The 12,541-nt window shown below is 45.3% G+C and overlaps 1 protein-coding gene across 6 annotated transcripts in view; it reads right to left on the bottom strand.

Moving 5' to 3' along the window:
- ARHGAP33 (Rho GTPase activating protein 33) overlaps positions 1 to 12,237 on the bottom strand; it is an 86,137-nt gene extending 73,900 nt beyond the window's left edge. For 5 of the 6 annotated variants that reach the window (XM_082273410.1, XM_082273411.1, XM_082273414.1 and 2 more), the window contains exon 1: positions 12,143 to 12,237. In XM_082273410.1, the coding sequence (XP_082129536.1) occupies positions 12,143 to 12,232 (90 nt within the window). In that variant the 5' untranslated portion in view covers positions 12,233 to 12,237. Of the gene's footprint in view, positions 1 to 10,009; positions 10,494 to 12,142 lie in introns of those variants that run through there. The other variant, XM_082273415.1, reaches the window with a different exon arrangement.
- Positions 12,238 to 12,541: the final 304 nt, after the last annotated feature.

Raw genomic sequence — 12,541 nt, 5'->3', positions numbered from 1 at the left:
ACACCCAGAGAACGATGGTTGCGCAGATGGTCAGGTGTAATAAAAAATAAATAAAAATTGTTGCGTTTTTAAAGATTTTTCAAAAATCAGGAAATTTGGGGACAGCTGGCGGGCATTAAAAAAAAAAAAAAAAAAAAAAAAAAAAAAAGGCGTCTTAACAAACAAGAGGCGATGAGCGGTCACACTACCAGCTGGCCTGGTGTCACCGCCTTTCTCCAACTTCCTCATCGCTATTGTCAACCCGAAAGCTTAGCGCGGGAATACTGGTCGCCATAGCAACTGGCAGCACTAGCCCGCGGCCTGCAGACTCGGGCCTGGAATTTAGAGCAGGCTGAGGCCTGGGAACCCAGGGAGGGGGGGAGGGGGGGATTGCAAGCTTTTGTTATGGAAACCACAGAAGGACATCGTGATCTCAGTGTCAGGCCGGCTTCTCTACTGCCAAACGTCACCCCTTCCGCAGCACGCAATAATTCTGTGTTTAAATCCATAGGGCCGGGGCAGAAATGGGGGGGGGGGGGACGTGGCAGCTGCACACCCCTCTACCAGGCCCAGGGGGCCGCCTTTGCCCCGTGACGGTCCCTCTTAGGCTATGGTCACACTGGCGCCCTGCGAGAGCGCACGCACAGAATCGAGCTCCCCTTCTGAAGGCACGCTCATTCTGCTGGGGGGGGCGCACGTGGCAGCTGTACACCCCTCTACCAGGGGGCCACCTTTGCCCCATGACGGTCCCTCTTAGGCTACGTTCACACTGGCGCCCCACGGGAGCGCACGCACAGAATCGCGCTCCCCTTCTGAAGTCGCGCTCATTCTGCTGCAACACCATGTATTTTGGTGCGGCGCAATTCATCAAAAGTGGCTGGCTTGTATCCGTGCATTTTGGCGTGGCGCAGTTTCCCAAAAGAGACTGGCTTGTTTTACACCTATGCGTTTCAGGGATGCACGCAAAATCGCGCACTTTCTGGTAACCACAGAAGGACATCGTGATCTCAGCATCAGGCCGGCTCTCTACTGCCAAAGTACGCCGTGCGGAGCGCGCCCAGAGCATCACCCTTCTGCAGCACGCAATAATTCTGTGTTTAATTCCATGGGGCCAGGGCAGAAATGGGACAGGGGGGGCATGTGGAGGCTGTGCCCCCCTCTACCAGGGGGCTGCCTTTGCCCTGTGACTGTCCCTCTTAGGCTATGTTCACATTGGCGCCCTGCGGGAGCGCATGCACAGAATTGCGCCCCCCTCTGAAGGTGCGCTCATTCTGCTGCAAAACCATACATTTTGGTGCGCCGCAATTTCGCAAAAGTGGCCGGCCTGTTTCCGTGCGTTTTGGCGCGGCGCAGTTTCCCAAAAAGAGACTTGCTTGTTTTACACCTATGCGTTTCAGGGATTCACGCAAAATTGCGCACTTTCCCGCACTTTATAGTAACCACAGAAGAACATCGTGATCTCAGCGTCAGGCTCGCCCTCTACTGCTAAAGCACGCCGTGCGGAGTGCGCCCAGAGCGTCACCATTCTGCAGCACGCAATAACTCTGAGTTTAATTCCATGGGGCCAGGGCAGAAATGGGGGGGGGGGGGGAGAGAACGTGGCGGCTGTGCACCCCTCAACCAGGGTGCTGCCTTTTCCCCCGTGACTGTCCCTTTTAGGCTATGTTCACTGGCGCCCTGCGGGAGCGCGCGCACAGAATCACGCTCCCCCACTGAAGGTGCACAGAGGCGCACTCCCCTTCTGAGGAGGCACTTATTCTGCTGCAACACCGCAACGGAAACTGCAAGGCAAAATTGTGCGTTTTCCCAACACACCCTTTAGCAGACACATTCATTTTTAGTAGCACCCCCCATGCATCTGTTAATGTCTGCGATTTTGCGCACAGGACAAGACACATGGTGCCGTAGAACAACGCGGTTTGGTGCTTTGCGATTTTACATACGTTTCTGGTGGGTAGAGCAGCCCATTGAAAAGAATGGGCAGCCCTACACTCATGCGCAGAAACGTGCGAAAAATGCAGAAAACTGCACGTGCTCCAGGTCGCAATGTACTGGTGTGAACCCAGAGGGAGGGGCTTCTTCGCATAGGGAAGCCAATTGAAATTAATGGGCGGTCCTACATGCGTCGCGTGAACGGAGCCTTGGGGTGGGCCAGACATTCAGAGCCTGTTCACACCTGTCCAGCGCAGTGCGTTCCAGTGATGGTTTAATTTTGGTAGCGCAAGTACGCCACAGTGCCATTCGTTTTGAGGACACAGCGCCAACGCACATACATTGCAACGCACTACTATACACTATGTTGTCGGAAATAGTGCGTCTTTTTTTTTTGCATAGCGTAAGGGTGGTCCTAATGCAACACCTAAAAAAAAAAAAAAAAAAAGAAGCCGCATTTGTGCGCATTTTTGCACCACATGCATAGAGCAGACCATCGAATTTCCAATGGGCTGGCCAACACATGCCAAAGTACCTTTAACCACTTTTGGACCGGGCTTTTTTCCGAGACTTGTTGTTTACAAGTTAAAATCATTTTTTTGCTAGAAAATTACTTAGAACCCCCAAACATTATATATATATATATATATATATATATATATATATATTTTTTTTTTTTTTTTTTTTTTTTAGCAGAGACCCTAGAGAATAAAATGGAGATGCATTATTTTTTCTTATTTGCGCAGCGGTCTTACAAACGCAACTTTTTTGGAAAAAAAAAATCACTTTTTTAAATAAAAAAATAAAACAAAACAGTAAAGTTAGCCCAATTTTTTTTCTATAATGTGAAAGATAATGTTACGCCGAGTAAATAGATACCCAACATGTCACGCTTCAAAAATTGCGCACACTCATGGAATGGCGACAAACATTGGTACTTAAAAAAATCCCATAGGCGACACAGTTTAGAGTTACAGAGGAGTTCTAGGGCTCAAATTATTTCTCTCACTCCAACGATTGCGGCGATACCTCACATGTGTGGTTTCAACACCATTTACATTCGCTTCTGAGTGCAAGCTAACGGGGACGGAGCGCTTTAATTTTTTTTTCTTATTTATTTTATATCTTTTATTTATTTTTTTACACTGTCCCTTAAAAATCCCCATAGGCGATATTTTAAAAATGTCTACAGGTTACCAGTTTAGAGTTACAGAGGAGGTCTAGGGCTAGAATTATTGCTCTCACTCTAACGATTGCGGCGATACCTCACATGTGTGATTTGAACATATGTGGGCAAGACTTGCGTATGCATTCGCTTCTGCACGCAAGCTAACGGGGGACAAGGCGCTTTAATTTTTTTTTTTTTTTCCTATTTATTTTATTTTTACATTGTTTTTTTTTTTTTTACAAAAAAAAATGTTTGATCACAAGGAATGTAAACATCCCTTGTAATAAAAAAAATGCAGGACAGGTCCTCTTTAGGTCCGGTTCACATTTATGCGATGCGGGAAGGCTGCGAACCCGCAGCCTGTTCCCGCATCGCACACGCACCCCCGGCAGTTCACACTGCCATATGCGATACGCTGGGGGTGTCAATGTAATCTTAACGACACCCCCAGTTTGATCGCATATCGCAGTGCGATCGTGCAGTTCGCACAGGATCGGATCGCACAAGTGTGAACCGCTGTGCGATCCGATCCTGATGCGGCTGCCAAAAAGGGTCCTGTGCGTGTTTGGTGCGGCTGCGGTGCGAATTTAGCCATACAGTTTGCATGGCTAAACTCGCACCGCACAGCCGATCGCATGTAATGTCGGAGCAGTGCGCTCCGACATTACATGCGAACCCCGCACACGCACAAGTGTGAACCGGGGCTCAATGTGAGATCTGGGGGTCAAAAAGACCTCACATCTACACTAAAAAAGAAAGAACATTTTTTTTATTTTTTTCAGGATGAAAAAAATGGGATCTTTAAATCCGTTGCTAGGAAGTGACGTATGACGTCGCCCCGGTCCTCCGAGGCCATAGAGTGGAGTGGGGGCAAGCTTGCCATCACTCAACTTCCTGCCTGAGGGGACAGCGGACCAGATAGTTTTCCCCGCTACCGACGGCTCCGGTAAGCGGGGAAAACTACTGGGAAGCGGCAGGAGGGGTGGGCACCTCCCCCGCCACCCATAAAGGGGATTCTGCGGTGAATCCGCCGCTGGGACCACCCTTATGTTAAAGCAGACCGCCCGCCATTTAAAAAAATACCAGGGTTTTGGCAGCTATCTGCTAGCTAACCCTGATATTTGACGTATAAGTAATAAGTACCGGCGTGGTAAGTGGTTAAGACTGCATTCACACCTTGGCATTTTGAATGACGGGCAGATTTGTCGCGATTTCAAAGCGCCGAGGTGTGAATGACAAATCGCAGAACGCACATTTCAGATGCCATTCATTTGATAGGCACCTAAAATTGCAGGCCTGCCACGATTGACACGCGATAAATAGCAGCAACCCACATCGCGTGAAGCTTGTTGACCAAAAAAAGTGCTTTCGGTGCCATTCTTCACGCGATGCTGATTGCCGCCACTGCAGCACGACAATCATGGTGGAACCGTGCCGCGATTTTAGGTGCCATTACATCTCAAATGTGCGTTCTGCGATTGGTCATTCACACCTCGGCGCTTTGAAATCGCGGGCAGAATCGCAGCAAATGTGCCCGCAATTCAAAATGCCGAGATGTGAGTGCAGCCTTTAGAGCGCTGAGCTTCATGCGGTTTTGGCAAGTTTGGCGTGACAAACGTGTCTTTTTTGGATGGGGGGGGGGCTCTGTACTCGAAAATAACACACGGCACTATCCCCAGAAAAATTAGAATATAACAGAGAGCCCCCGACACTCCTCAAATAGATTTTAAAATGCCCACCTTGGGCATGGAGTTCACCAGAGCTTCACAGGTTGCCACTGGAGTCCTCTTCCCCTCCTCCATGATGACATCACAGAGCTGGTGGATGTTAGAGACCTTGCGCTCCTCCACCTTCCGTTTGAGGATGCCCCACAGATGATCAATAGGGTTTAGGTCTGGAGACATGCTTGGCCAGTCCATCACCTTTACCCTCAGCTTCTTTAGCAAGGCAGTGGTCGTCTTGGAGGTGTTTGGGATCGTTATGTTGGAATACTGCCCTGCGGCCCAGTCTCTGAAGGGAGGGGATCATGCTCTGCTTCAGTATGTCACAGTACATGTTGGCATTCATGGTTCCCTTAATGAACTGTAGCTCCCCAGTGCCGGCAGCACTCATGCAGCCCCAGACCATGACACTCCCACCACCATGCTTGACTGTAGGCAAGACACACTTGTCTTTGTACTCCTCACCTGGTTGCCGCCACACACGCCTGACACCATCTGACACCAAACAAGTTTATCTTGGTCTCATCAGACCACAGAAGATGGTTCCAGTAATCCATGTCCTTAGTCTGCTTGTCTTAAACAAATTGTTTGCGGGCTTTCTTGTGCATCATCTTTAGAAGAGGCTTCCTTCTGGGACGACAGCCATGCAGACCAATTTGATGCAGTGTGCGGCGTATGGTCTGAGCACTGACAGGCTGACCCCCCACCCCTTCAACCTCTGCAGCAATGCTGGCAGCACTCATACGTCTATTTCCCAAAGACAACCTCTGGATATGATGCTGAGCACGTGCACTCAACTTCTTTGGTGGACCATGGTGAGGCCTGTTCTGTGTGGAACCTGTCCTGTTAAACCGCTGTATGGTCTTGGCCACCATGCTGCAGCTCAGTTTCAGGGTCTTGGTAATCTTATAGCCTAGGCCAGTGATGATGAACATTGGCACCCTAGATGTTTTGGAACTACATTTCCCATGATGCTCATGCACCCTGCAGTGTAGTTAAGCATCATGGGAAATGTAGGATGTGGGAAATGTAGTAGCCAAGGTTCGCCATCACTGGCCTAGGCCATCTTTATGTAGAGCAACAATTCTATTTTTCAGATCCTCAGAGAGTTCTTTGCCATGAGGTGCCATGTTGAACTTCCAGTGACCAGTATGAGAGAGTGAGAGCGATAACACCAAATTTAACACTCCTGCTCCCCATTCACACCTGAGACCTTGTAACACTAACGAGTCACATGACACCGGGGAAGGGAAAATGGCTAATTGGGCCTAATTTGGACATTTTCGCTTAGGGGGTGTACTCATTTTTGTTGCCAGCGGTTTAGACATTAATGGCTGTGTGTTGAGTTATTTTGAGGGGACAGCAAATTTACACTGTTATACAAGCTGTACACTCACTACTTTACATTGTAGCAAAGTGTCATTTCTTCAGTGTTGTCACATGAAAAGATAGAATACAATATTCACACTGTTATACTTCACTTCTTTACATTGGCCTTTTTCAACCAGGGTGCCTTGGCAAAATAACTAAAAATAGATAAAAAATTTGTATACAAGAAAGAAGGTGGATCAAGCCTGATTTTTAGTTACACAAAACCACGGGTTATCATTATGTACCATTATGAATATTTACAAAAATGTGAGAGTGTACTCACTTTTGTGAGATACTGCATACACTTTCAATGAGATGAAAACATTATACCAGACACATATGATCATCCCAAATAGGAGAATGCGTAAAAAAAAAAAAATACATATGAATCTGGATCAACGTGTTTCGCCCGAATCTAGGGCTTCTTCAGGATCCATGTATCTGATGATCAGAGAACTCACATCTAGGTTGACAGAAGATATAATCCAATATCTGAATCAAAAAGCCAAGATCACAGCCAAAACTAATATATTCACAAATGTGTAAAAAACTTCATACCACAATTTCAGTGGGAGGAATAGTGTCCCATCATTGGTGTCAGTGGGAGGAATAGTGTCCCATCATTGGTGTCAGTGGGAGGAATAGTGTCCCATCATTGGTGTCAGTGGGAGGAATAGTGCCCCATCATTGGTGTCAGTGGGAGGAATAGTGCCCCATCCATGGTGTCAGTGGCAGGAAAAGTGCCCCATCATTGGTGTCAGTGGGAGGAATAGTGCCCCATCACTGGTATCAGCTGGAGGAATAGTCTCCCATCATTGGTGTCAGTGGGAGGAATAGTGCCCCATCATTGGTGTCAGTGGGAGGAATAGTGTCCCATCATTGATGTAAGTGGGAGGAATAGTGTGCCATCATTGGTGTCAGTGGAAGCAATAGTGCCCCATTATTGGTTTCAGTGGGAGGAATAGTGCCCCATCATTGGTGTAAGTGGGAGGAATAGTGCCCCATCATTGGTGTCAGTGGGAGGAATAGTGCCCCATCACTGGTGTCAGTGGGAGGAACAGTGCCCCATTGTTGGTGTCAGTAGCAGAAACTGTTGCTGACAGTTGGTGGTATAATGCCACAAGGGCCAGATAAGAGCAAGCAAAGGGCCACATCTGGCCCCTGGGCTGTAGTTTAGAAACCCCTTTTTAAAGGCATGGATGTAGATTGGCATGTATCAGTGACGCATGTTTTCAAAGTGCGTTTGAAGTTAGGATTCAGAGTGTAGGGGGTTAATGCCCCGTTCAGACCTCACGTAGCAGAAATGAGCGTTCCTGCTCGTGATTTTTCAAAGTGCGATTACACTGGGAATCGCATGTCGCGCGTAGGGAAGCCCATTTTTTTAAATTGGGTGCCTCTATGCACATTTCTCATCCAAAAGAAGCTCCTCCTCCTTTTTGGGGGACAAGATTGGCGTAATTTCTAACAGCAGGTTTTGCAGTTGCGGGAAAACGGAAATCTTGTCTTTTGTAGTTCTAAGGTCATGAAATTCAAAAAAAAAACGTCTGTTTGGGCCCCATTTACACTTAGCGATTTGGAATCAAGGGCGGAATCGCTGTAACTCTGCCCAAGTTTCCAAATCATGGGGCAATCCTTGCAAGACGTGCATTTGTGTGCCGTTCATTCTAAATGCGCATCAACCAATGCAGTGAGATTTTTTTTCTGTCATTGTCGCCCAACAGAATTGCGTTGCAACCGCGGCAAAACTCGCCTTCAAATATTGTGTAGAGCTTATCACCCCAAAAACCAGCAAGAGCTTCTTTTGAGCGACAAACGCACATAGGGCAGCCCATTGAAGCGAATGGACTACCCTGCGCACGACACGCAGAATCGCGTGAAAATCACCTGCGAGAGTTCCCGCTACGTGAAGTGCGAATTGGCGTCCTGGAAATAATTTAAAAAGAGTTGTTTGATTTTTTTTTTTTTCCTGTGACTTCCATATTTAATTTTTCTCCCGATATTTTTGGAAGGTGGAACCGGTTTCCTGTGAAATTGCAGGGAAATCTGATCGGAAGGTGTGCAGCGGGCTGTGCAATCTATATATCATATTATATATATATATATATATATATATATATATATATATATATATATGATATTATTATTATATAAAATAAATAATTAAAAAAATTATTGTTGTTTATTAAAAATAAAATTCTATAAGAAAATGTTATATTATATATAATATTTTTCTATATTTTTAAATATATAGTATTTAAAAATAATATAATGTATAAAATAAAAACAGAAAATATTATTATTATATAGTAAAAAAAAAAAAAACAATTTTAAAATAAAACATACATTTTGAAAAAAAAAATTTAAACACATTATTAACAATGCTGGTCATTGCGAACAAAAAAAAATGTGTATATATATTATAGATATCGTATTTTGCACCAAAAGAGCTTACAATTCACAGCTTGGGAGTTTTCCGCCTTCAAACTTTTTTTTCTTTCTAATCTATCTGAATTTTTAATAATTAATGTGCTCTTGTGGTGACATATTTCAGTTCGCAGCAACTGGCAGCCCTCCCGTCCCCAGACAAGCACAGCATAACGCACACCAAAACACAGACAGCAATCCAATACTCCACGCATCATCTGCATGCAGAGCATCGCTCCCGCCAGGCTGCTTCCAACAGACAAAAAACGCTCCCCAATAGCACCTGTTAGCTGCAATCTGCAGAGCGTTCCTCCGGCAGCCATTCCTTTATGGAGGCTCCTGCAGACCATATCACGATCCAAATCCCCCCCTAAGGGACCCAAATCTGCAGATCATTCCTCCAGTCAACTTGATGATGCACGTGACCCCCTTTGCAACTTAACCCTTCGGAGGCCAACCGCGACCCCTTTCAATGGCATCAACGTTTTTTTTTTATTTATTTTTTTTATCTGCGTGGAAAACTCGCCGCCTGTTGCTGGAAAAATTGTTTGCAAAATATTGTCGGTTATAAATTTATTTTTTTATTTTTTTTTTATGTGCGTGGAAAATTCGTCGCCTGTTGCTGGGAAAAAAATTGCAAAATATTGACGGTTATAAATTTATTTATTTTTTTTTTTTTTTTATGTGCGTGGAAAATTTGCCGCCTGTTGCTGGAAAAAATGTTTGCAAAATATTGACAGTTATAAATTAATTTTTATTTTTTTTGCGTGGAAAACATTTTGCAAAATATTGGACGGTTATAAATGCATTTTTTTTAAATTTGCGTGAAAAACTCGCCGCCTGACGCTGGAAAAAATGCTTGCAAAATATTGACGGTTATAAAATAATTTTTTTATGTGCGTGGAAAACACGCCGCATGTTGCTGTAAAATTTTTTTGCAAAATATTGACGGTTATAAACTAATTTTTTTTTATGTGCGTGGAAAATTCGCCGCCTGTTGCTGGAAAAAAATTTGCTTAAATATTGACGGTTATAAAATTATTTATTTTTTTTTTTTTTTTTATTTGCGTGGAAAACTCACTGCCCTGTTGCTTGAAAAAATGTTTGCTAAATATTGACGGTTATAAATTAATATTGTTTAAAATAGAATAAATATTTTTTTAAATAGAATAAATATTGTTTAAAATAGAATAAATATTTTTTAAAATAGAATAAATATTTTTTAAAATAGAATAAATATTTTTTTAAATAGAATAAATATTTGACGGCGGTGGAAAACAAAACCCTCATGGACCGCTTGCGTGCCGTCATCAGCCAATGGCACTCCATACTCCTAACAAAGGCACCTGCCCAATGTGCCAGCGTGTGCCCCACCTACTGGGCGCCGGTGATACTCTCCCCCTCCGGTACTCACCACCATGCTGCCGCCTTGTCAGTTGAGCGGGCAGAAGATGCCGTTAGCCCTCGCCAGGTTCCATCGCTCCTCCTTGTGGGGGGGTTTGGACCCACCGCGAAGACCCTTAATCCGTTTCTCTGACCGGGGCACGCCGCTAGCTGCTCGTACGTGCGAGACCCCCCCCCCTCACTGTGCCCCCGTCATGCCAGCCTGCTGCATTGCATGGCTCTCAGACACTGGCTCTATCTCTATCGCTGTCAGCCTTTCTCATTACATTGTCCCAATTCAGACCGCAGGCAGCTGGATCTCCATTCCATAGGGGGGACCGGGGAGGGCGAAGACGCCCCCCGTTCCTGGTAAAACCTGTAAGACCTCCCCACCCTCCCCAAGTCGCCGGTCAACAATCCCACTTTTCCGCCTCCATTGTCTTGAATGGGAACATCGACGCCCCGCTGGGCGACGTAGACGCGAATCTTCGAAATCCACCACCGCCCTCCCCCCCACCTCAGGAATGGAATAATCCATTCAGGTGCAAAGACAATGGTAGAATGGGAGATGGAGGGCAGCCAATGGGGAGAGCCTGGCCTATGTTGTGCCTATGTATACATGCAAGGTGGAGCTGTGTCCATCGGAGGGCGACGGGCAGCCACCAGCTCAGCCATGATCCATAGACAAGGGACAAGGCTCATCATTAGCAATCAACAGCTTTTGTTGGATCTGGGAACCCGGAGAGGAGGCCGAGCCAAGCTGGCCGGTGATCAGAGCCAGAGAAAGCAAACATTTCCTGCCAGGAACAATGTATCACACCAGACTGACTGTACAAAGCATTGTTACATTGTGTCATCAATATCTTCTATTCTACAGGGCCTTGCAACAATGTATCGCACCAGACAGACTGCACAAAGCATTGTTACATTGTATTATCAATATCTTCTGCTCTACAGAGCTGTGCAACAATGTATCACACCAGACTGACTGTACAAAGCATTGTTACATTGTATCATCAATATCTTCTACAGAGCTGTGCTACAATGTATCACACCAGACTGACTGTACAAAGCATTGTTACATTGTGTTATCGCTATCTTCTACTCTACAGAGCTATGCAACAATGTATCACAGCAGACACACTATACAAAGCATTGTTACATTGTATCATCAATATCTTCTACTCTACAGAGTTGTGCTACAATGTATCACACCAGACAGATTGTCAAAGCATTGTTACTTTGTACCAACAAGTGCGCTCTACTATACAGAGCTGTGCTACAATGTATCACACTAAACAAAACATGGTTACATTGTATCAACAATGCAACCTACAGAGCTGTGCTACAATGTATCACACCAGATTGCACAAAGCATTGTTACATTGTATCAACAGTGTACTCGTCTTCTCTACAGAGCTGTGCTACAATGTATCACACCAGGCAGACTGTGAAAAGAATTGTTACATTGTATCAATAGTGTGCTCTACTATATAGAGTTACAATGTATCATACCAGGCATACCAGGCAGATATTGCAAAGCATTGTTACATTTTATGAACAATGTGTTATACAATACAGAGTTTTTCTACAATGTATCAAACCAGACTGATAGTGCAAAGCATTGTTACGTTGTAAAAACAATGTGCTGTACTCTACAGAGCTGTGCTACAATGTATCACACAGTATGGAAGGCACAAAGCAATTGTTACATTATACCAACAATGTGTTTTACTATACAGAGCTGTGCTACAATGTATCACACCAGACTAACTGTACAAAGCATTGTTACATTGTATAATCAATATCCTCTCCTCAACAGAGCTGTGCTACAATGTATCACACCGTACTGATAGTACAAAGCATTGTGACATTGTATCAACAATGAGTTCCTCTAGGCTCTATACAGAGCTTGGCAACAATGTATCACCTCAAATAGATTGCACAAAGCATGGTTACATGGTATCAGCAATGTGCTCTACTATATAGAGCTGCACCACAATGTATCACACCAGATTGTACAAAACATTGTTACATTGTCTCTACAACATGGTACACTATACAGAGGCCAGAAACAGCCAGGCAATCAGCATTGTATTGAGGAGGTCAGCCATGGCCCCCATTGGGGAATACCCCACCACTGGCCCAGTATAGGAGAACTCACCCTGTAGATTATGGGGGGTTCCGGTTCCTTGTTGGGCTCATTGTCTTCTGTGCCGGCCTCCTGGCCCGGGGGGGAGGGGACTTCCATCATCACAGAGGCTGCAGAACAGGAAATGAGGAGAAATATCAGAATCCTCACACTGCCAGCTAATAATACAATCTATAGGATCCATCCATACAGGGGCGGGACAAGGGGGGGGCAGGAGGGGCGGCTGCCCTGGGCACTGTGGTATCATGTCAGGTGGGGGGAGGGGGCACCACAATGAAATTAGGGGTAGAGAATTTGTATTAGAAGGGTGAATTTGGGGGTAGGTATTGCTCTAGGAGGGGAAATTTGGAGGAGAGGGGGTGCTAGGACATTTTTGACACTTTTGGGGGGGGACCAGTGACATTACTACAG

Source organism: Pelophylax lessonae (genome assembly GCF_965119305.1).
Source record: "Pelophylax lessonae genome assembly, chromosome: 12".
Taxonomy (NCBI): Eukaryota; Metazoa; Chordata; class Amphibia; order Anura; family Ranidae; genus Pelophylax; species Pelophylax lessonae.
Note: the sequence above shows the minus strand (reverse complement) of the source record. Positions and strands in the feature narration are given on the sequence as shown.